This window comes from Protomyctophum parallelum (assembly GCF_964188405.1).
Source record: "Protomyctophum parallelum genome assembly, chromosome: 21".
Classification (NCBI taxonomy): Eukaryota; Metazoa; Chordata; class Actinopteri; order Myctophiformes; family Myctophidae; genus Protomyctophum; species Protomyctophum parallelum.
The window spans coordinates 38,046,361-38,071,521 of record NC_139713.1 but is presented as its reverse complement, the minus strand read 5'-3'; the positions used below and the strand labels follow the sequence as shown (position 1 = coordinate 38,071,521).

General features: G+C 42.3%; 1 protein-coding gene across 1 annotated transcript; it reads right to left on the bottom strand.

Moving 5' to 3' along the window:
* Positions 1-11,911: 11,911 nt before the first annotated feature.
* Positions 11,912-24,155, bottom strand: LOC310878995 (solute carrier family 46 member 2-like; the record flags this gene model as incomplete). The annotated part of the gene is made up of 7 exons (XM_083793411.1): positions 11,912-12,618; positions 14,100-14,256; positions 16,253-16,336; positions 19,730-19,901; positions 21,174-21,371; positions 22,763-23,152; positions 23,922-24,155. 7 exons carry the CDS (start codon positions 24,153-24,155, stop codon positions 12,561-12,563), a joined length of 1,293 nt encoding a protein of 430 aa, XP_083649537.1. The 3' UTR covers positions 11,912-12,560.
* Between the last annotated feature and the right edge of the window lie 1,006 nt (positions 24,156-25,161).

Below are 25,161 nucleotides of genomic sequence, written 5' to 3'. Positions count from 1 at the left end.
TTGGGCTAAATTCGGCCATAGCCACACATCTCCATGAATTGAAACAAGGTGTTTTTCTGTTATCCTTTTAGCAGAATCCCAGGTTCCCACACATTTTACCAGGACTTTCATGACTGTGGGAACTCTAATAATCGTACCACTGTACCATCTGATCCCGTCCCACCCTACTGACCGTGGCAGCCTTGATGCTCTTCACGGTCTGCTTCATCTTATCCATCTCCATCTTCAGCTCCTCTGGAGACTCCAGGATCTGAGACTGGATGGCCGCGTTGTCTTCGTACCTGGTGCTGACAGCAACCTTCAGCTTGGTCTGAGGGCACAGTCCCATTCAAACAAGAACCTTCAGCTTGGGTCTGAGGGCACAGTCACATTCAAACAAGAACCTTCAGCTTGGGTCTGAGGGCACAGTCACATTCAAACAAGAACCTTCAGCTTGGGTCTGGGGTCAGTCACATTCAAACAAATGGGTTTGGTATTAAAGATAGTCAAAGGGACAGTGCCCTCAATTATATGTTTATGTTCATAATTACATTGCTCATTGCACAGTTGTACAAATTGTGGATGCATAGTTTACAGTGTGTTAGCACATGTGCTAGTTTTCACCATCATACCCGACTAACTACCCCTCATGCCTGACCAACTTCTCCAAAGTGAGTAAACCCACAATACTAGGGGGAGCGACAATGATCTGGTACCACCAAAATAATATATGGGGAAATACTCGGTTCACCTCACCATCCATTAAAGCTGCTCTAAGCAATAATATGTCAACATTTTAATGACCTAAGACAGCCAGCAATGGGTAGAACGCTCCCTGTAAACAAAAATGTATTCTCTGTGACACATCTAGGGCCGCAATCTGCATTCAAAGACGTTCCTAGAAGCTTTGTCATTGGCCAATCAGGAAGCAGACAGGCAAATCTACCAATGACAAAGCTTCTAGGAAAATCTTCGAATGCAGATTGTGTCACTACATTTTTTTGGGAGCGTCCTACCCATTGCTGGCTGTCTGAATACAGCTTCACAACAGAGGACATGAAAATTGATCAATAAAAAGGTGGCGTGCGCTCACTTCACAGGAGTGAAATATAAAACCGTATTGCAACAATGTCAATTCTAAATATTACTTCGATTCCCGCTGGGGACGCTGTGGGCATGTTCTCTCCTCCGCGTCATCAGCGCCTATACCCGAGGTGGGGTTGGTGAAAGGGCTTTTCTGTGAGTGTGGGCATGTTCTCTCCTCCGCGTCATCAGCGCCTATACCCGAGGTGGGGTTGGTGAAAGGGCTTTTCTGTGAGTGTGGGCATGTTCTCCCCGTGTCCCCTAGGGTAGGTACCCTCACAAAAAACATGCAGTAATCCTAGTCTCTAAACTACCTCCTCCTGGTCAGCCAGGGTGCCTGATGGAGGGGAAAGGAACCGGTCAGAATAACGTGTTCCTTCTACACTCTCCCCCTCCCCCTCCCTCCCCCCCCCCCCCCCCCCCCCCCGTCAGGTGAAAAGAAGCAGCTTGGACTCCTCATGCATAGAAGGAAGCCTGAGGTCAGTCCGCTGTGTAACCATCAAAGCATGCACTCAACATGTAAATGGTATGTGACCATGGCATGTGCATAATACAAGTTTTATGTGATAGCATATTTATAAAACATAAAAAATATCAAATATAGCCAAATAGCAATCGATTTGGCTGATGGCCAGTTGTTGGCATCCCTATTCCCTAACTGACACGTATCAGGGCCTGAGTCAAACATCCATTGACACGTATCAGGGCCTGAGTCAAACATCCATTGACACGTATCAGAGACTGAGTCAATCATCCATTGACACGTATCAGAGACTGAGGTGCTATTTACACGAGGATGGTGTTCATAAAAAACGGCAAAATAAAGTACCGTTTAGCGCTGTCATTTAGACGAGAACGGTGTTCTCAGGAGGTGAAAACGCATCGAAGTGAAAACGCCTCCCAGAGTGCAAATCTTTGAGAACACCGTTTCCTATGGTCTCCATATAAACAGGCAAAACGGTGAATCCGCAAAACTTATGACATCATGGCTCACGTTAATTGGCTCACAGCGGCAGCGCATAGCCTATGTTTATTACATTGATGCAGAGCAATATCATTATGATATAATGGAGTTCCTGAACAAGCCTCCCTCCTCGCCTACAAAGTGCTGCTCATCAGCGATGTTGAATGTAAAACCATGATGTAAATAAAAAGCCTTGTGAAGTTGTGATAGACGGCAGCCGCGGCAGCAACGTTTATTTAATAAATATATATCATCCCGTGGCGCGCCCAGAGCAGTGTTGCGCCGCTTGCGTCTTCTTCTTGTACGTGGGTGACCTGTCTATTTGGCAGCCCGTTATCGCCACCTAGCGACAGTATAGCATAATAGCACATTATATCATAACTTGTGCGTTCTCGTGTAAAGGGTAAGGAAAAATGAGAACGCAACGGGACTTTGACGTGTTATATGGAGATGGTCCCCGTCTAAAAGAGGCCTGAGTCAAACATCCATTGACACGTATCAGAGACTGAGTCAAACATCCATTGATACGTATCAGAGACTGAGTCAAACATCCATTGATACGTATCAGGGCCTGAGTCAAACATCCATTGACACGTATCAGAGACTGAGTCAAACATCCATTGACACGTATCAGAGACTGAGTCAAACATCCGACATATGTACGTACCAGGGCCTGAGTCCGCTCTGCACACTTGCTCCTGCCCTCCGCGATTAAATCTTTCACTGCATGCTGGAAGGAAAAACATAAGTCATGTCAGTACCGCGACATCACATTGTTCATCTGTGGCACAGTCAAACTAAATGTACTGCCTCAACACAAAATTGCAAGTGCTTGTCCCCAGTTCAAATGTGTACATTTATTTTTTTCCGAGGGGGTGGGGGGGTCACAGAAATGTGGGAACCAAGCTTGTTCTATTGCCACTTACTAGGGGTGAAAAAAACATAACTGCATATATTAATCGATTCACAAATGTCAAAATAGATTTGTATCTTGGTACAGAATTCATAATTATTTAAAGAAAGCTGCTTAATGTATATGTTTGCAGTGCAATACAAGTAAATGTATCCGTTTTTTCATTATAGATCATTAGAAAGCACTTTGATCATTAGTCACACAGGGAGGGGGACATCAATCATGTAAGTAAGTAAGTACATTTTATTTATAAAGCACTTATAAAAACAACAGTTACAAAGTGCTGTACAACAAGGTAAAAAACAATCAATTAAAAGCGACAAATCACAGCTCAAAATACAAACGAAATAAATAAGTTTTCAGTGACTTCTTAAAAATGTCAACAGACTCTGCATTATTTATAAAAAGGGGGAGGGCATTCCACAATGTGGGAGCAGCTACGGCAAATGCCCGGTCGCCCTTGGTTACCCGTTTCGTCGCCGGACTTTTCAGTAGGCCCTTGTCTGAGGACCGGAGTGATCTTGTGTTTTGTTTTGGGAGCAGAAGGTCTGAGATGTAGGGTGGGGCCAGCCCATGTAACGCCTTATAAGTGGTAAGTATTAAATGTATTGGAATTGAGATGCATCGAGTGATCGATTTATAATTGAATCGCGGCCCTGTGAATAAACCTAGACAGTTAATTACGAGCCTACTACTTACCACTTCATTGAAAGCTTGTGCATTGGTGGAACGCTGTTCAGCGAGTGAAGATTTTAGCTCTTTGGCCTCAGCCTGCAGCTCTGGAGGAATAGTCCTAAACAACACACACACACACACAATTGGTCTGGGAAAACACATTTTTCAACAGGAGTACCCAGTTACAAGCCACTTCCTCCAAATATGGCTCATTTGCCAAATACTTTACCAGTTTGTGTGACAGACTATGCCCTATACGATCCAAGTTATCCGAGAGTGAAAATAACTTGGTCACTTAAATTTGACAGCCAGTAGTTAATCGGGTCAAGTTTTCCCTTCCTCACAGTCAGTCTCGAGGCCACAAAGTAAACAAAACCGCCCAAATGAAAGTACAGCAAATTAAAATGACTTTAGTCAGTCCTGAGCTTCCTCTGCTTCTCCAATCACTTACTTTAGTATCACCAGCTTCTTCTGGGCGTCTTCAATGCCTCTGGTCAGGCCTTGGAGACGGTCCTTATCTGCCCTCTGGGAAAACAAAGTAGTACAACCCCATTTCAACTAAAATCACATTTGCTTCTTAACTCAAATCAACCAGTAGTTTCACTACATTAGAAATAAGTTTAGCCATGGTTTTACTGAGGTTAAGCTTATGTTTAACCGTTTAAGCATAATTAACTTGGGTTACTTTAGGAATACCAGGCCGTGCAGTTCCGCCAGCTGTACGCCCGGGGCGACCGAGTTGGTATTCATTAAATTCACTCCCCAGATTGTCCCGATCTGGTCCAGAAATAGACCTACTGTACCCAAGTTACCCCACTTGATTCTGCTGACACTGGTCATCGAAATAGTGGCTGCCCATCTGTACAGTCTTAAGACCATCACGACAGACATACAAATCATCTGTACAGTCTAAATACCATCACGACAGACCTACAAATCATCTGTACAGTCTTAAGACCATCACGACAGACCTACAAATCATCTGTACAGTCTAAATACCATCACGACAGACCTACACATCATCTGTACAGTCTAAATACCATCACGACAGACCTACAAATCATCTGTACAGTCTAAATACCATCACGACAGACCTACAAATCATCTGTACAGTCTAAATACCATCACGACAGACCTACACATCATCTGTACAGTCTAAATACCATCACGACAGACCTACAAATCATTTGTACAGTCTAAATACCATCACGACAGACCTACAAATCATCTGTACAGTCTAAATACCATCACGACAGACCTACACATCATCTGTACAGTCTAAATACCATCACGACAGACCTACAAATCATCTGTACAGTCTAAATACCATCACGACAGACCTACACATCATCTGTACAGTCTAAATACCATCACGACAGACCTACACATCATCTGTACAGTCTAAATACCATCACGACAGACCTACACATCATCTGTACAGTCTTAAGACCATCACGACAGACATACAAATCATCAGTACAGTCTTAAGACCATCACGACAGACATACAAATCATCTGTACAGTCTAAATACCATCACGACAGACCTACAAATCATCTGTACAGTCTTAACATGACAGACGTACTAATTTGCCGTCGTGCTCAAGAACAAAGTCCACTCTCTGCTTCCTGAATTGAAGATGGTTCATTATGCCACTCAGGATGAGAGCCGTTTTCTTTGTTTCTGAGAGAAGGAAAAAACAAACAAATGCTGAATCAATTTAAATTATTTGAATTAGGGATGTCAGTAACTGACTACCGCAAAGCTACCGTTGTAACTTGTAGCCAACTAGCCATTGGAGTACAACAGAGAACGGGGACATTGAGGGGGCAGAAAACAGAGCCCGAGCGCTGTTCATACAGCCTGGAGTGTGAAAAGCTGGGCGGCGTAAATAGCAATTTTAGGCATGTGTGCAACATGACAACTGTTTTAAAGTATTGTACAGTGACAACTATAGTCTCTGTAATGTTTATGTTGTATTATTACTAAAAACAATCTAAAATAAAGGGATTTAAGATCAGAACACGCATTTATTATTATGCAAATTAACCGTTAAAGCTGATAAAAATGTCCGGATGTTTCTTAACGGTCGGCTAACCGGTTAGCCGGTTAACCCCTGACATCCCTAATTTGAATGGTGCATAAATTCAAATGGCAAATCTGGGTAGAGTTCACATGTTCTGCCCGTGTCCCCTGGGGTAGGTACACTCACTAAAGACACAGTAATCCTAGTCTATATACTGCCTGACCAGCTGGGCCACCTGATGGAGGGGGGAGAAAAAAGAAAAAGAAAAAAGGAACTGGTTGGAATAACTTGTTCCTTCCAGGCGCTATGTCCTACCAGGGAAAGCCCCCCCCCCCCCCCAAACATACTAAAGGAAGCAGCATGAGCTCAGTTTGGGGAGAGTAGATCCAAGGATTACAGTTTAGGCAATTGGCACCGGGTGAAAATGGGTTATGAAATTGTAGGATAACATTTACAATATTAAACATCTATATATATATATATATATACACATCGTTACTTACTTGGAGACAGTAAGTCACTGAGGTTGAAGTCATACACAAGGCAAGTAGGTAGAAAGAGACGCCTGAAAGAGTACATTAGTATTTAAATTAGCATACAAACATAAGCTGCATAGGAGGAACACAATGAAATCCAGTTAAACTGTTAAAGATGGAGTGCCGTGACTTTAGTATTTTCTAATGTTCATGAGGCGACAGTACTTCATTAGACCACCTGGTGTGGTTGTTCTGTGCAATTATGTCTTCACTTCGTATTTAGGGTTTCTTCCTGGAGGCTGAAACCTCAACATTCAAATGTGCCAATGAAAAACAGCGATAGTGACATCACAATATCATTACAGTTACGTTTGTTTGTAGTCACCTGGAAAAGTGCCTATGGCCGTTAAGCCCAAGGAGTGTTTTCCGTGCAAACAAATTATTGCAATGGATTCAGAATCATGAAAAAACCCTGCTTTGACCCCTCACATGGTCCTTAAAGCAGATTTTATTTTAAACTGTTGCCTGCATAAGGCTATTAAAGGACCACTTCACCACTTTTCAACCCATCTTCATATGGCCAGACCAGTGACATCGATAGGGAATCCAAGCCAATAGAAACTGCAGGCTTTCTAGTCCTGAAAAGTTGCAATGCGAAAATGAAAGCCATCGTGCCCACAGCCCTCCTATGAGACACAGACCAAGTAGAAAAGAATTGTGCCATTTCATCATGATTATTACTAGCGTAGTAGCGAGGACCCATTATATGAAGATGGGTTGGAAAGTCCTTTAAGTGGTACCCCAACTTTCAGAAGCTGTCACAGATTCCCCCAGGGAAACTGAATTGCAGTCTTTTTGAGATGCGTTACTAGACACCTTTACAAAATGTATTGGTTAGGAATGTATTCAGATTTTTCACACATGCGATGGTACAGCCTCAGGAGAGCAGTCGCCGCCTCATGAAACGCCGGAATTTCGATGTCTTCTGTGAGATTGATCGGGAGCTTTTGAAAAAAGAAAAGAAAATCACAACTGAAAATATAAAATAAGTATGAACCCATAGCTATGCCTGCATTTGGCATAACAATTGAGGTATGACATTTTGTATCGCACAGCCCCAGAAAGTAAAAAAAAAAACGAAATTACTTTTCAGGCAAGTGGCATGACCTCCGGGCATGTAGATCATGACCTGTGCCTCCGAGTAGGTCACAGGCAGCTATTACATAACATAAGCGGAATATTATTTTAGATAACCGCAATTATTTTTTGGATAATGTTGAAAAATTCTTAAACAATTTCAAACATTTACCAGATCTGGAGAAAACAATCTTTTATACCATTTAAGTGGTATAAAAGTCAGATATAGTATAATATCGTTTTGCATCTTTGTGACAGACAGGCCTATATACTCCCCCCCCAGGAACAGTTGAGAGAATAGTAAATTTGGAAATATTCAAATTTTCCCCTTACACACAAGATAGTTATTGGCCGATCGAGAAAAACAATCACCAATCATCAGAACACCTCTACTGGTGGTAGGCCTTATAATAATAATCCCAATAATTTTTTTTAATAAAAAACACTTACCATGTGGAGAAACTCTGGATTGATGCGGAACACATGCTGCAAAGTCCTCATGTACAACATCTGCACCGTCTCTGGCTGGAAGGGAAATTTTTAAAGTCTTGAGAATGACTGCCATATTGATTGGAACAGAGCCTAAATTAACATTATTGGCAACACCTGGGAATGAAGTATGTTATTAGGACAATTGTCTTGGCAGAATCTGTAGTATCTGATCAAATCTACAGGCTCACATTGAGCTTGTAGATTTTCGCAGTATAATCTGTCGAACAGAATCGAACATAACTGAATGCCCAAAGTTCTACCAGTGTGGGGTTCAGTTAACAGTTGAATTGACAGGTCATTAAAAAAATCTGCCAAGAGGATAAAACCAGAAAAAGCAGGGGGTGACATAGGCTCTGGAGTCTGAACTGTGACAGTGCACGTTTTACATTTACTGAACACAGAACATTTTCTTAAAAGCATAGCTGGCCTGAGCATATATTTTGCTTGGATGTCACTGTGATCCCTGTCTGAGATCCTCTGAGAGGTATTATGTCCAAGATATTTTAATTCCCTAGACAGTCTAGGGAATTAAAATCGAATTAATCTAATTAAGTGTAGGCTAGACTAGACTGCCACTCTAGATGTGTCTCTAGGCTAACAACATCAAACAAACATCTGAGCGACAGAACGCTGGGAAGGTGGATTTGTGTCCCCTCTAGATCTGATTATGTGCAGTTAACAGTTGTGTTTGAAATGTACTGTAATTCTCCAATCAACAGATTACAATTTGTATTCACGGTTTGTAGAAGGTCAATACAAAAACTGCAATTAGAAAAAGCAAAAAGATTTATCAATTCATGTGAACTTTTAAATATGTATAAAGATGTACACCTCTAAAAAGAAAAGGGGAAAAAATAATCATATCACACTGTTAGAAAAAAGGCAAACGTGTACAGGAAAGTAGCCTACAGTTCAATTAAACGTCTGCCTACGGTATTGGTTCGTTTCTATTGGGGTCCTTTCTAGCGTTACCTGCGCCGCGTCAGAATAATTGGTTTAAATCAGTGGTTCCTGGGGTCCGGGGACCCCCAGGGGTCCCTGGGGGAGTTCCAGGGGGTACCCAGCTAAATGATAGTTAGGAACCAAATGGACCCTTATGGTCTGTAACTCTGAGTGTGTAGACCTAGATATTTTCCCTTTTTGCTTCCTATATGATGAATTCCTGTTCTGTTCTTTAGCTACATAGAAATGTCTATTTGTATGTCTCTAAATGTTTTGATGAATTGAACAATGTGGACCCTGTTGTAAACAAGTGTAATGCTTAATTGGGTCGTCCACTCACAGTTAACAGTCTTTGTATTGAGTTTGTGCTTGAAATGTACTGTAAATTCTGCAAACTGTTAATAAATATTTCAATCAATCAAAAACCTACACTCAGAGCTAAATTAATTAAATGGGTTGAGAATCACTGCTATACCTAAGCCATGACATTATTTTATTATGGGATCCCTGGCATATCTATTCAAATACGAGGTCCGCGGGGCGCGGGCTAGTGAATGAATCATTTTGGGGGTCCTTGACATGAACAAGTTTGGGAACCAATGGTTTAAATAAAAACCCACCTTCACTACGGGATGCAGGTCGCTCTTGGAGAATTGCTTCCCTTCTTGTTCCAGGAGAACCTCCGTGCGGAAAAAGTGCGCCAGCTGCTCAGTCTTGTAGAGGGGGAAGGTCGACTGCTCGGCGGCGGCCATGCTTCAATGGTTTGACTTGTTTGTTTGAAGAGAAAGCAACTAAAAGGACAGCCAAACAAACCGTGTGGTCCAGCTAAACGGAGGAGAGTGAAAGCAAACAAATGTGGCGCTGTCACTTTTATACTCTTCCTGGTGAGAATTCCGAGCATCTGATTGGTGCGTTCGTTCATTGCACTGCATGTTGCCAGGTTAGAAATAAGCAACCGGAGCCATGTAAGCAACCAGGTCTATGGGTACTTTATTATTAATTAATTAGCATACATTTATTGTCTATTTGGGAAAATAGACGATCTACAAAGCTCACATTAACGTGTCGCATCGCATTGACTCTGGGCCTGGCACATTTTCAGATGAGGGTCGGTGGACAAATCCATATTAATTAATTTGGGGGTTCCCATCGGTCCATGACATGAAAATGTTTGAGAACGGCTGGATTACACAACAAGCCCACACAAGCAACTACACTTTGACACTAGAAACAAAGCTAAAAAAATAAATGAATAAACAGCAAACCAGCTTATAAGGAGCTGGTAGCTCATTGGTGATTTTGTGCCACCGTGTGGTGGTGGTTTGTAATATACCCTTTCTTTCCTTGCTGCCTGAGTCAGTTTCAACTTCTTTCTGCTGCCTTTTTGTCTCCACCAGGCCGAAGGCATGGGGGGAGAGTATGTTTTGCACTCCGTCCGTGTGTCCGTCCGTGTGTGTGTCCGTGAGCAGCTAATCTCGGCCACCGTTAACCCGGTCGATGCCAAATTTTGCACACACACTCCCTGGATGCCAACGATGAACCTCTGCCCCAAACTTTCCAGAACGGCCTGTTATAGCGCCACCAGGAGGCCGCTTTGTGCAAAACAAGTTTTTGCACAGTACACCTACAGATTTTGTCCAAAACATTGCGCAAATTGGTACACAGTCTCTCTAGAGCCATTCAACGAAACGGGTCTTTCAGATTTCTCAGACTCCATCCTGATTGGTTAAGATTGGCTTCCAAAGTTCACAGGAGTGCTCAGTTTCAAACAAAATGCTGCAAATCATGAACACATCCGTGATTTCCGTGAAATTGTGCACGCACATTCCCACTAGGCCGAGGACAAAATGCCACATGAACAATTTCAACTCAGCCTCAAGGTGGCACTATAACTTTTTACCTCTAACTGCACGGATCTGTGGATAATTTACTTTTGTTGCCCTTTTATCCAACCACCAGATGAAGGCAAGCTGCAATGTCCTACATTCCTATCCTGGTGGAGACCTGTGCCCAGGTCAACTCTATACCATTATGGACAGAGGTCTACAACACTACACCAACACAATCAATGCCAGTACATGGACTTTGGCTTTCAAATCACACTTGTGAGTTAAGACAGGATCTTGGCCCGAAACACACATCCAGGTTATAACCGATATATGCTGCTTAATGTGTTCTAAACTAAACCATTCATCAGTCAATGGACTGGTCTGAAGAAGGGCAAGGCAAGTTTATTTGAATAGCACATTTCAACAACAAGGCAATGCAAAGTGCTTTACACAAAACATTAAACATTGAGACATTAAAGGAATAGTTCACCCAAAAAAGAACTACTGTAATAATAATTGATTACTCAGTCACCTCATGGGGACTTGAATTCATGGATATTTTAGCTAGGAGGACTTTGAAAGCATGAGTGTCATTTCAAACAAAGTGTTTTTTGACTGGGGGGTCATAATTTGACCCCCCACTATTAGGATGTATTAGGATGTTGATATTCATTCACCATGCAGCCAACACTCCCCACTGACAGGTAAGGTAAATTTATTTATAAAGCGCCTTTCAAAACAAATGTCACAAGGTGCTGTACAATAAATAAAATAAAATAAAACAAGAGCGACACATAGATCAACAATAAAACAACAACACAATGACAGAATAGTAATACAATATATAAACATGCAGTACCATATAGACAGGATTACAAACAAAAGTGCTTACGAAACAAATGGGTTTTTTAGCAGCTTTTTAAACGTCTCGACAGATTCTGCCCCCCCCCCCCCTTTTAATTTACATCAAAGGGCATGTGAGCTCAAACCCACAATTCAACATTTTGGTTTTAAGATGTTGATATTCATTTTGTATTCATCCTTAGGACCCCAAATCACACCTTGGAAAGCATGAGTGTCTATTTCAAACAAAGTCGTTTTTGACTGGGGGGGTCATATTTTGAGGCAGGAATTGCCTGTCATAATTTGACCCCCCAGTATTAGGATGTATTAGGATGTTGATGTTCATTTATCAGCCAACACTCCCCATCCCCCCTCAGCTAGGAGGGGTGCAATGTTTTTGGGGTAGTGGTGATGAACTGTAAGGGAACTATGTCAATTTGAGTGGCAATCCGGGAAACATTTTACCCTTTTTTGGTAGTGGCGGCAGTTTTGGTAGTGGCGGAAGTGGCTCAGGGGTAGAGTGACCAGATAGGAACCGCAAGGTTCCCAGTTCAATCCCGCTCCTCCAGAGTTAGTGTCGAAGTGTCCTTGATCAAGACTTTGAACCCCTAATTGCTCCCAATGGCAATGCGCAGGTTGGTGCCTTGCATGGTTTCCTCCGGCATCGGTGTGTGAATGGGTGAATGTAATGCACAATCTCTGTAAAAGCGCCTTGGATAAAGGCGCTATATAAATTTACTATTTAGGTTGTGGGCCCCAAACATTTGCTTGTTTGCCTCTCTGTCCTGACGAAAAGACACCGCTTTGCGATGCGTTGTGAGCTTGTAGATCAGCTATTTTTGGCAAATGTTTCCCACAGAATAGGGATGCTCGGGTTCAAGTGGTTAAAAGTCAGTTCAGAAGTGAGATCAGTGACAAGAAGGGATGAGACTCGTTGCAAAAACATCAAGGCATATGTCAATATAAAGACATGAAAGCAATAAGCCGAAACATACTGTAAACATAATAAAGTCAACCACTTTGGACGCTAAAGTCCTTTGCAAGTGTGCCATATTTAACTATTTATGTCCCTGACATCACTCCGCATTATTCTCTGTAACATTCCAAAACATCTACTGATGTGAATCTACTGATCTGAACTGGCCGTAGCGACGGTAATGACAATAATGTCATGAGGTAGCACAGTGATGACATCATCGCTGTCAATCTCCCGGAATGCTCTGGTAGTCCCGCCTCCGAGGCGACCTGAAGCCAACGATGCTGGAAAACAGGAAGGACACAAGATACAGGATCACAATCAACTTTATCCTCACATCACATGGTGTAATAGTTACAGGAAGAGGAACTTTATCCTCACATCACATGGTGTAATAGTTACAGGAAGAGGAACTTTATCCTCACATCACATGGTGTAATAGTTACAGGAAGAGGAACTTTATCCTCACATCACATGGTGTAATAGTTACAGGAAGAGGAACTTTATCCTCACATCACATGGTGTAATAGTTACAGGAAGAGGAACTTTATCCTCACATCACATGGTGTAATAGTTACAGGAAGAGGAACTTTATCCTCACATCACATGGTGTAATAGTTACAGGAAGAGTAGGGCTGTCACCAGACTATGAACATTTTAGTTGACCATTTGTGAGATAAATAATAATTGTGATTAACGATTTAAATAATCGTGTTTTTGGCATTGAACATTGGAACATATAACAAATAAACAAACGTTATATTTTTGTTTGCCCTTTAAGCTTGGTAAACCAAAAATACAAAGGTCAGATATGACGAATAACTGACATATTCTACATACGTAATTTAAAAATAAATAAATACTGGAAATAATGTACAAGCTCACAACGTGACTGCTATTTCCAGTATTTTTGAAAATGTTTGAAGATGTATGAACATTGTTCAACATGGAAATGATTATGCAAAAACAGCTGTGATTATTGCAAATAATTGCGATTAGGCTATTATGTAATAATTGTCACAGGCAGAGAATAATAGCAAGATAGTGAGAAGAGAATAGAGAGGAAATTAACACAGAACAGGTCAACAGGAAAGTACAGACAAAGTCCACTGTGCATAAGGTGCATGATTAAACATATAATATTGGATGTGGAAAACACAGCCAGATACAAATAGCAAATAGCAGACAGATCACAGTCAAATCACAGTTAGAAATCAGTTCAACTACTTGACCCCTTTATACATCAGGTCCTTGGGAAAAAAAGCAGATCTACAAGCTCACAAGGCATTGCATTGACACATTGTGAGCTTGTAGATCTGCAATTTTCAAAACCTCTTCAAACTATGTGAAAGGGGAAAAAACGGAATCTTTTTTTAACCCATTTAGACCTGAGGCAGATTCTAAAAAAGTTTTCAGAAAAACATATGTTTCTATCTCAGTGGTGCTCAACCTTTTTCATCTCAAGGACCCCTAGAATTATATGAATTTGGCCGGGGACCCCCATCTGAAAATATGTTGTTCCAGGGACCCTCCAGAAACAAAAATGTGAGTTAAAAACGTTCGCTCTGAAAGAATATACAGTATATTCAAAGCTTTGTGCCACATTTTCACGATTTTTCAAAAATAGCAGATCTACAAGATTCTACAAACACCCAAAGGGGTTCCAGTCCTGTATGGCGTTAAACAATTTAACAAACACAAATCATGTATGGGTGTCCCAGGCAGAAAATATTGTCAGTTCATGAGAACCACCGAAGTCCAGTACCTGATGGGAATGATGCCCAGAACACAGATGATGCTGGACAGAGTGAAGACAAACCCCGGAGACCAGCTGAGAGTTGCCTGGTAGATCTTAGTGTAGGCCGGTGTGTACGCCAAACTGGCTACTTGGAAGGACAGCTGAAGGGAGGCTAGGACGATACCTGAAGAGAGAGAGAGAGAGAGAAAGAGAGAGGAAATATTACTTGACATGATACTGACCATGATACCGACATGATACTGACCATGAAACCGACATGGTACTGACCATGATACTGGTAGAACAAAGCAGGGGCTTGCAACTCACTTTTTGCTCCAAACATTTATCAAAACAACGTTTTGACCAAAAGATCTTTATCTAGTATCCACAGACATGATACTGACCATGACACTGACATGTTTACCATGATACTGACCATGATACCGACATGATGTTGACCATGATACTGACATGATACTGACATGATACTGACACGATACTGACATGATACTGACCATGACACTGACCATGACACTGACCATAATGTTGACCATGATACCACAAATGAAAAGACCCATGTGCTTCTTGACTTAGGCCTACTCACCACAGGGAAAGGAAATTGATAACATCATAAAAAAACACTGGCACATTATCCAATCTGACAACTCCTTTAAATCAGCCTACGAAGGACCACCACAGACAGTATACAGGGCACCAAACATCAGATGTAAATTGTTTGTAAATTACCTACCCAGTCAACGTCAGTCACGTGACGTGACGACCCAGATAAACGGGACGTTGTCACATACTAACTACTATCACCTGATGAAGGCCGCCTGCGGCCCGAAACGTCCTGTCTTATATTATGGTGTTTTAAATCAAAGAAAACACCATTGGAGCAAACCTGTGTATACTGACATGATACTGACCATGAAACTGACATGATACTAACCATGATACTGATTATCTTCAGCGCATGTGTTCTTGGTTGGATCAGTGAAACTAACTGTTTATGTTCATATTAGGCAGTATCTTTCAAAGAAAAGACACAGGGCTGGCCTAGTGGTCCAGGCGCATACCACACATAGGCTCTGAAAGCAGCCTGACAGTGCGTTGCGGGTTCGAGTCCCAATCCTGACGACCTTTGCTGCGTGTTACTCCCCATCTCTCTCTCTCCCGGTTTCCTGTTTACCTCTTCTGTACTAACAATCAATCAAGGCAAAGCCCCAAAAGTCTCGACACCATGATTTTTCTTTTCCATACATTTAAAACATTATATTAATGTTATATTATCATTAGAATGTTAGTGTTTTGCCAATTATTTAGGGGCCCACTTGCAATATCCTTGTGGACCAGTGAGCCACGGGCCGTGAGGTGGAAGATTGCCGCAGTTGGTTTTGTAATTTGGAGATCTCAAATCAGATCTGCAGATGCCCTACGGATCTTAAATCTAACTCAGATTGTAAACTTAACATGTAGTCGACAGCTTTATATAAAAATCACACTGGTGTGAAGTGAGCGCCTTTCATCATTATGATGATGTACAGTATGACGCTGAGAACGTCATCATACATCACATTCATCACAAGTTGTGCACGCCGCTCAGAAAAAGGTTTTGTAATGCCATGTTGAACATTGTCAGAATCCTTTTCTTTTTGTGTATGTGTGTAATAAAAGAGTGACCTTGAGACAGTACATTTCCCACGTAAGTCAATGACTTTTTTATGATCAATTTCTAATCAACAACGATATCTGGCCAATATCTGGAATTACATCATGGCAAGGTAACCGCACCCCGGCCCTAACGCTTTCCATTTGTACACTCAGAGTTATATTAACCCATTCTGAACGGGCACCCATTTTGGTGTTGGCATCATGTTATGCTTTAGCTATTTAAAAATAGCAGATCTACAAGCTCATATCGCGCCACCGAGTGGCGCGATACGAGCTTGTAGGTCTGCTATTTTTGAAAAATCGAAGAACGACTGACATTTTTAGAATCTGATCTCAGGTCAGAATGGGTTCATCAGACCAGTGTGTGTCCGGCGGAAACCTCGTATGAATCTGATCTCAGATCAGAATGGGTTAACACTCAAGATTTTACCGTGTACCCGCTCTGTGTGATTATGTTATTGTTGTACCCCCCCCCCCCCACACACACACACACAGAGCGTACTCACCATATGAGGATCCGTTGACCTGCTTGGACAGCATGGAGCGGATGGTGGGTGTCGGGATGAGGGAAAACAAAGTCAACGAACGAGCTGGGGAGGGAAGGGGGGACGACAACCAATCAGCTTTCTCTCTACATTTTACAAATCTATTTTCACCACCGAGAATCTCAAGAAGGGAAAGTGGCCATTTAATGGCATAATGTGTTTGCTCACTCATAACGGTTACAAATCAGCATTGTATCAGTTAACATGAGTTTAAAATGGAAGGCTGGATAAAGTAAGAGGAATAGATCAGTGCCCATAAAATCTCACTTTTTCATTGATTAAAAACAAATTCAAACTTTTTTCAAAATAATTTCATAAATAAGAAAGAAAATTTAATTAAAATGAAAGAAAAAAAAAAACAACTAGAAAAAGTGCCCTTCTGGGCACAGGTCTCCACCAGGATAGGAATGTAGGACATTGCAGCTTGCCTTCATCTGGTGGTTGGATAAAAGGGCAACAAAAGTAAACTAGGGAGTTGGCATACAAAGTTATCCACAGATCCGTGCAGTTAGAGGTAAAAACACTTTTCGTCCAGTTATAGCGCCACCTTGAGGCTGAGTTGAAATTGTTCATGTGGCATTTCTTCCTCGGCCTAGTGGGAATGTGCGTGCACAATTTCACGGAAATCACGCAATGTGTTCATGATTTGCAGCATTTTGTTTGAAACTGAGCACTCCTGTGAACTTTGGAAGCCAATCTTAACCAATCAGGATGGAGTCTGAGAAATCTGAAAGACCCGTTTCGTTGAATGGCTCTAAAGAGACTGTGTACCAATTTGCGCGATGTTTGGACAAAATCTGTAGGTGTACTGTGCAAAAACTTGTTTTGCACAAAGCGGCCTCCTGGTGGCGCTATAACAGGCCGTTCTGGAAAGTTTGGGGCAGAGGTTCATCGTTGGCATCCAGGGAGTGTGTGTGCAAAATTTGGCATCGACCCGGTTAACGGTGGCCGAGATTAGCTGCTCACGGACACACGGACGGACACACGGACGGAGTGCAAAACATACTCTCCCCCCCTGGTGGAGACAATAAGGAGAAAAAAGAAAAGAAAGAAAAATGTTTAAGGAGAAGTGAAAATAGCAGATCTACAAGCTCACAATATGTCACATCATGACACATTCTGAGTTTATAGATCAAGCTATTTTCACTAGTGTGGGACCTGGGGAGACACCCCATTTATGTATGGGAACCACTGCTGTAAATGGCCTGCTCTCACTATGCAGTATTGTAGCTGTAGAACAATAGATCCACAGGCTCACCACAAAGGGGCATCATTTCTCCGTTTCCGTTATGTATTGTACAGTGAACTGTAGGAGCTGTCAGGAGATCTGAGTCTGACCATGTCTCTGAGGTTAGTGTTGTTTGTATAATATTGTGTATGTTACTGTGTTTCTCTGTTCACAAAGCTGCTCAACCAATTCCCCCCTAGTGGGACTTGAATATCCACTTTAGTTCACATGGCACTGTTGGCACAACAATAAAAGTGCTATAGGCCTAAATGTCATCTCAGTTCCACTTTCAAGTTCCTGTGTACAATAACAATCTGTCTCCCCCTTCACAAACAACTGATAGGGAAAGATACAGGATGAACTGGATTGATTAAACACTACTTCCTCATTTCAGTTCCTCCACTGAATGTACAACAGTGCCTCTATTCAGTGAGCTAGATCTGTCAACATACACACGGACTGAAAATCTTTATCACCATATGTCAACGTGTGTGTGTGTGTGTGTGTGTGTGTGTGTGTGTGTGTGTGTGTGTGTGTGTGTGTGTGTGTGTGTGTGTGTGCGTGCGTGCGTGCAAATGAATGCCCTACTTCGTCGTACAAGTGTAAAAAACTTAGTAGAAATAGCCGATATGCATGTAGTATATATCAGCTATTTTTGCTTCATTTTTGACAAGCTCACAATGTGCCTGGCTGCAAAAGAAATTCGACACAGCTGAGTATTTGAGTTGTTGAGGTATTTTGTCAGTGTAAATTTGCAGACACTGCACGTGAAATTCATCCTCTGAATTTATGGATCCTAACTATTACGAGTAATAATAAACACATACGTGTAATTGCTTATTATCTTTCGAGCCATTAGTTGTAAAACATTTAGATGTTTCCATCATGTAGTTTAAGTTTAACGTGCCAGAAACAAATTCACTGAATGTATAAAACACACCTGGCAAGAAAGGTAATTCTGATTCTGAATTCTGATTCTAATCAAGTTAAAATAAAATTGTTAACACCTTTAGTACCTTTAGTACCTGTTAGTACCTTCATTAGTACAAACAATGGGGTTATTTTATTCAACACAAAAAGGAACTAACTTCCTTTGTGTACATTAGACATAAGTGGAAGTCAAGAATTATTGTTAATAGTGGTGCAAAGAGGTTCCTTATTCCACAGGAAAACTCCATGGCTCTATCAGAAGCATTAATGAATCAATTGTCTTAACTGCACTTCCTGTTTACAACTTGACAGACCAATCACAGTACCCTGACTACGCTCCCCAGGAATCATGAGTTCCGTGTCATTAGTCTGGTGGCTCATTGTTTTCCGACGCCGGTGAGTTTGTCCGACTCACGCATTACTAATCCTATCCCTAACCCTAACCCTAAACCTAACCGCACGCAGAAGCCACTGTTTAGTCTTAACCGGCCATGTATGGCGATGCCATGGGTTATTAGCCTTAACTGGCCACGCATGTCGGACTAACGGGATGTGCGAGTCATGGGTCAGTCCCCGGAATCATGTCCACCTTGGTCCTTTGTGAGAAAGCCTGAAACAAAGGTAGTCTACATACACAGGGATTGATACGACCGAATTGTGCACACCTTGATAGTGACATGAAAGGGAAGAAGTTACAGAATCACACACACTGCTCGCTCTCCGTCTCAGCTGTCCTACTGTCTGTCACTCCTACACTGTCTCCCTCTCAGCTGTCCTACTGTCTGTCTCTCCTACACTGTCTCCCTCTCAGCTTTATTACTGTTTGTCTCTCCTACACTGTCTCCCTCTCAGCTTTATTACTGTCTGTCTCTCCTACACTCCCTCTCAGCTTTATTACTGTCTGTCTCTCCTACACTGTCTCCCTCTCAGCTTTATTACTGTTTGTCTCTCCTACACTGTCTCCCTCTCAGCTTTATTACTGTTTGTCTCTCCTACACTGTCTCCCTCTCAGCTTTATTACTGTCCAAAACAAATCTGTTGATATTACTCCTACAGATATTGTCCAAACATCATGCAAATCGCTACACATGATCTTCTATAGTCACTTCATCAAGAGGAACCTGTCTGATTTTTTATATTTCATCCTGATTGGCTGAGATTGACTTCACCACCTGGCCTGGCGGGGAATTTTTTTTCTAGTTCACAATGTATTACCCAGGGGCGTTTCCAACATGGCACCCAAAGTGAAGTGACTTCACATGAAGAGATGTTGGTCTTACCCAAAAAGAACATGTAGGTTTCCGTGACGAAGGCCATGAAGTAGATGCCAGAAGCGAATGACAACATGCCGATGATAATTAACGAGGCATCACTGACGCAGCGGGACATCACCATCACACCCAGAAAACTAGTGAGGAACACCCCGTAGCCAGCTCCATGCCCATAACCCACCTGGAGGAGGGATCAGAAGACAAGGTGAGATAAACGTTGTTGATCCCTGTGGGAAGATGCAGGCAGCAACAGCAGTAAAGATGAAACTCCAGAGAGGTACTGGTATCAAAGTGCCTATTTAGGGCCATCCATTATTCTCAAACCTAAATCACACTTGTGTGAATTGAGGAGCACTCTTATCCTCTTACTGTACATCTTCATACATCACATTCTGTGCTCATACACACAAACACACAAAACTGTGCATTCCGGGCTCATTCCGTGCTCTCTCTCTCTCTCTCGCGCACACACACACACACACACACACACACACACACACACACACACACACACCACACACCACACACCACACACACACACACACACACACACACACACACACACACACACACACACACACACACACACACACACAAAGCTGTGCATAGGAAACAGGCAATCTACAAGCTCACAATAATGATGTCGCAATGTGAACACATTTAAGCGATTTCATAATAGGAGGGTGCAGCAGGAGACTTGGCCCTGATCCAATGTGTTAGCGAGTTCCCAGAGCTACCAGAGACTATGGGTATTTGGGGGTCCTTCCTTGGCATGGAAACTCCTGCGCTAACACGTAGTCTATCAATACATTTACATAAGAATTGTCTGATCCACACACACACTTGATGGTCATGCATGCATAAAATAATCATGCATGTCACTTAAATACATGCACACATCCGGTACAAAAGCATAACACGAGAGCATAAACATTTAATGGTTTTTTCCTTTCACACTAAACCCAAGCGTTTAGGTTTTAAACACTTATTTGTCACAGTGTTTAGATTATAAACAGAAGTGGATAGGCAACGCGGTCCTCCCCCCCCCCCCCCCCCCCCCCCCGGACAGTGAGGAAAATAGAGGTGTTAAGGTGCCAGACTTGGATGGTTAGAGCGGCGCGATTACATACAAAGTCAATGCAAGACGAGAATTGCGCGAACGGACACGGCGCGACCTGGTGCGGTACAAACGGGACGAACCGAGGCGAATATATATATATATATATATATATATATATATATATTCGCCTCGCCAAAACTGTCACTTTGAAAACACAGATGAAGGCCGGTGAGTAGCCGAAACACGTCCGTTTTGTCATGGACTTATGCAGACTATTTCTATAGACTGTTCACTAGAGACTATAGACTGTTCACTACAGTCTGCACCATCACCAAAACGGTCCCTTTTCAGGAAATATGAAATATGGAGATACGATAGGTATGACAAATTCACCTGTGTGGAGTCCCAGTTGAGTGGCTCAACAATTTCGAAGCTGAGCAGTATCTCTTTGGCTCCGCCAGCCACGTCGTACACAATGGCACCGGCAAACAGCAGAACGATGTTGATGACATCAGGAGTCGGACTGTCACTGTCACTGACGCTGATGAGGCCACTGCACTCCTCCCCGTCTTGGCTCGATACCTCCTGAACCTTCATGGATATTTTTATGGATAAATTATTATAGGCTTACTATATAGGCTGATGATGTCACAGTCATCTGTCTGACGTTTGAGTGTGTTTGTGTGGCTTGTAAAGCAGGTGAGACATAAATAGTAAATGTTTAGGATCGTGTACGTAGTACAACGTTCCCATTTTCCTTGTACTGTGTGGATCAGCATTTTTGACAGTTTATTTTGTTTAAAGTGGATAAAGCAGATATTCCCATATCCTGAGATCTCACTCAAAATGTTCTGCTCTCTATCCAAGCTGTTTAAAAGATTGTGATTATACTTTTTCTTGCATTTCGACTGATGAATTGGTTAAGAAAATGCACTTTGGTTTAAATAATGTGCAGATATTCTATAAATTAAATGTTTATATTTTCTCGTTTTTGTTTGTATCAAATGTTTCTATGGCCGTGTAATTTTTTTAAGCAAAATAGCAATTTCAACACTCTGACTCTAACCCATCACATTTGCTTTATTCTAAAATATGGCTTTTTGTATGATATTAAGTTCAACTCTAAAAAGAGTGTTGTTATGATCAGTAGATCAAAGGGCGACCAAAAGCTCACCTTTCCCTCCTTCTATCTGGCAGGTGAAGTCTTAGAGGTGGTAACAAAGTTTAAATACTTGGGGCACATAATCAGGGAAGATCTATGTGATGATGATGTGCAGCGCCAGTGCTGTAAGCTTTATGGGCAAGCCAACATGCTGGCACAAAAGTTTCATATGTGTACAGACAATGTCAAAATAGCACTTTTTAAAACCTACTGCACTCCACTTTATACAGCTCACTTGAAAAAACCTCAGGTGGCATATAATGACGCTTTTCGAATATTCCTGAGACTCCCAAGATGGACCAGTGCAAATGAAATGTTTGTGACCAGTAATGTACCCACCTTTCATGCTGTACTGAGGAATTTTATGTTTAGATTCATGTGTAGACTGAGGGAATCAAAGAATGTATTAATGATGGCCTTAACAGGGATCACACAGAGTGATTTCAGAGTCTTTTCCTCATGTTTCTGGAAACACTGGAGGCAATGTTTATATATAAGTTTTTAATTGACAAGGACTGCCTGGAGTGAAAATAGCCTGATACATAGGCTATCTCTGTGTTGTTGTTTTACTGTCATGTGTTTCCCTGTTGTTTGTATATGGACCCATTGTGTCTGAAATAAAGTTTTCAATCAATCTCTCCAATAAGATAGGACTGGGCAATATATGGATCATGGATATGATAGTGATATATGACAAAGTGTTGTGAGCTTATCTGCTATTTTCGCATGTGGTCAAATATATTGTGCCCAGTCCTAAAAGAGTTATAGAGGCTATGTCTAAAATCCTGTGTTAATTTAGTCATTTGTAGTTCCTACTCACCTTCAATAAGAATATACAGTAGAACAGACAAAGGAGGAACAGTGCCATGCTGATGATAACCAGCAGAGAGCCCGGGCCGATGCTGGCGCTGAACACGTCATACAGGTGACCCGACATCAGGCTCCCGGCGAGGCCCCCTACGCCATACAGCAGCTCCACGCTCATCAGCCGCCTGGAGCGCTCCTCGGCCGTGGAGCCCAGGGACACCAGCGCCATCACCCCGGCCCAGTAGCTGCAGAAGCCGCCGAACAGCCCGTGCAGAGCGACCCCGGCCCAGACCACCTCCAGCGGCCAGCGGAGGACTATGACCAGCAGCAGCGTCAGTCGCACCAGCAGGTAGCCGACGAAGGCGGACAGGATGGGGACTTTCCTCCAGCCGCGGTCTCCTACCTTGGCAGTGGGTGGTGGTGGACAGTATAGCAGTAGGCTATTTTAGTTAAGTATTCAAAAGTAAAAAAAAAATATATATACAAAGTATTTTTGATAGGAGTGACGACGTAGATCGTAATATAGCCTATCTGTTTGTTTGTTTTTGAGTGGTGCTAGCAACTCCTATAGGCTAGACAGTCTCCAATAGTCTGTGTCTGTCTGTCCGTCCGAGTACGGAAATAGCGTTTGTTGACCACCGAAGTTACTATTAACGCAGCCTAACACACACACACACACACACACACACACACACACACACACACACACACACACACACACACACACACAGAAACCAGGGAGAAGGGCTTGTACAGTACAGTACAGTACAGTACAGTACAGTACAGTACAGTACAGTACAGTACAGTACAGTACAGTACAGTACAGTACAGTACAGTACAGTACAGTACAGTCACAAATGTAATTTCCTAGAAATGTAAGTCAAAAGTAGCCTACAATATTTCTATTTGAAATGTTAGTGAAAGTAATGTACTTGCTTTTTTATATACCGGTATATAATATTAATAATACATTAAGAAATTAATTGTTAAAAAAGTAAGTATCCTACTTAGCCTACTTGTAAGTAGATATCGACAGACAGACAGACAGACAGACAGACAGACAGACAGACAGACAGACAGACAGACAGACAGATAGATAGATAGATAGATAGATAGATACTTAGATAGATCGATCTAGGTCAAGTAAACAAAGTAGTTACTGTCTATCGTACCTTGGCCAGGATGACGGAGGGGAGGATGGGAACTAGCTGGTTGATGAGGCTGAACGTCATGTAGAAGTTGGACACGTCTGTCGGGCTGCTGTTGGCCGCCGCAGAGGCGTTGAGACCCGGGTCGGTGGCGCTGGAGTACCGCTCCTTCACCACCATCTGGAGAGCGGTCTCGTAGAGCGCGCTGGCCAGCTGCTGAACCAGAACCACGGGCAACAACGACGAGTACGACAGCATCTTTGATTCTCTTCTCAGTCAAAATATGTCTCCGGACAACTGTCAAGTAAACCGTTTCCACCGCGGAGAAGGGCAGTTAGACAGACTAACGTCTGTAAACAGTGTAACGTGACATATTGAATGGGAACTTATAACTTAATTGGGAATGAATCGACTACAGTTTCTCTCTGTCTTGCGGCTTGCCTCGTAGACCGCAGGCAGTCCGGAGGCCTTTTCTTTCTGTCTTTTGGGAATTGGTAGAACGGTAGGATTGCAGACAGAAATGTGGTCAAACCTGGACTGGTAGATCCGCCCATGCAGTGCCAGACAGTTCCTCATTCGCCTGACAACCAATCAAGACAAATCAAATGTGTGCGTGCGTGCGTTGTCTATTTTTTATTGTGAAATGTGATTTTTTTTTTTATGTGATTTTTTTATCATAAAAGATGGGTTACAAAAAATATACTGGTCACATTTTGTAGGCTACTGATGAATGTCCAATCACTATCAGCACCATGGTTATTCACATTTATACACTCCTTTCTATATGTTATAGGCTACTGTAGTATAATCAGTATAGTGGTCCTTTGATCAAATTGTTTCTGTACTGATACACATATAGTGTATAGCCTATAATAGTTCAGCTGAAAGAATATAGGCCTATAGGGGTCGTTCTCAAAGTAGGGCTGCCCCGGGGACCCAAATATCTTTAAGAGGGTACGGTTAGGCTGCAGTGACACTTATCCCTCATTTCACTCATGCCATCCGGATGAAGGTGCAGAACTTTGAAATGGTTTGTTTGTCTTGTTGTGTGTTATAATATAATTAGGCTACTATTGTGTGTATATTGTCTTGGTGTTGTGTGTCTTTCTGTTGTCCCTATGGGGACAATATGAAAGACTGATTATTGCGAACGCAGTGAGCCACTTACTATGACAGCAAGGGCTGAATGTCTGTGTGTGTGTGTGTGTCTGTGTGTGTGTGTGTGTGTCTGTGTGTCTGTCCCGCTGTTACACCACCCGCCCGC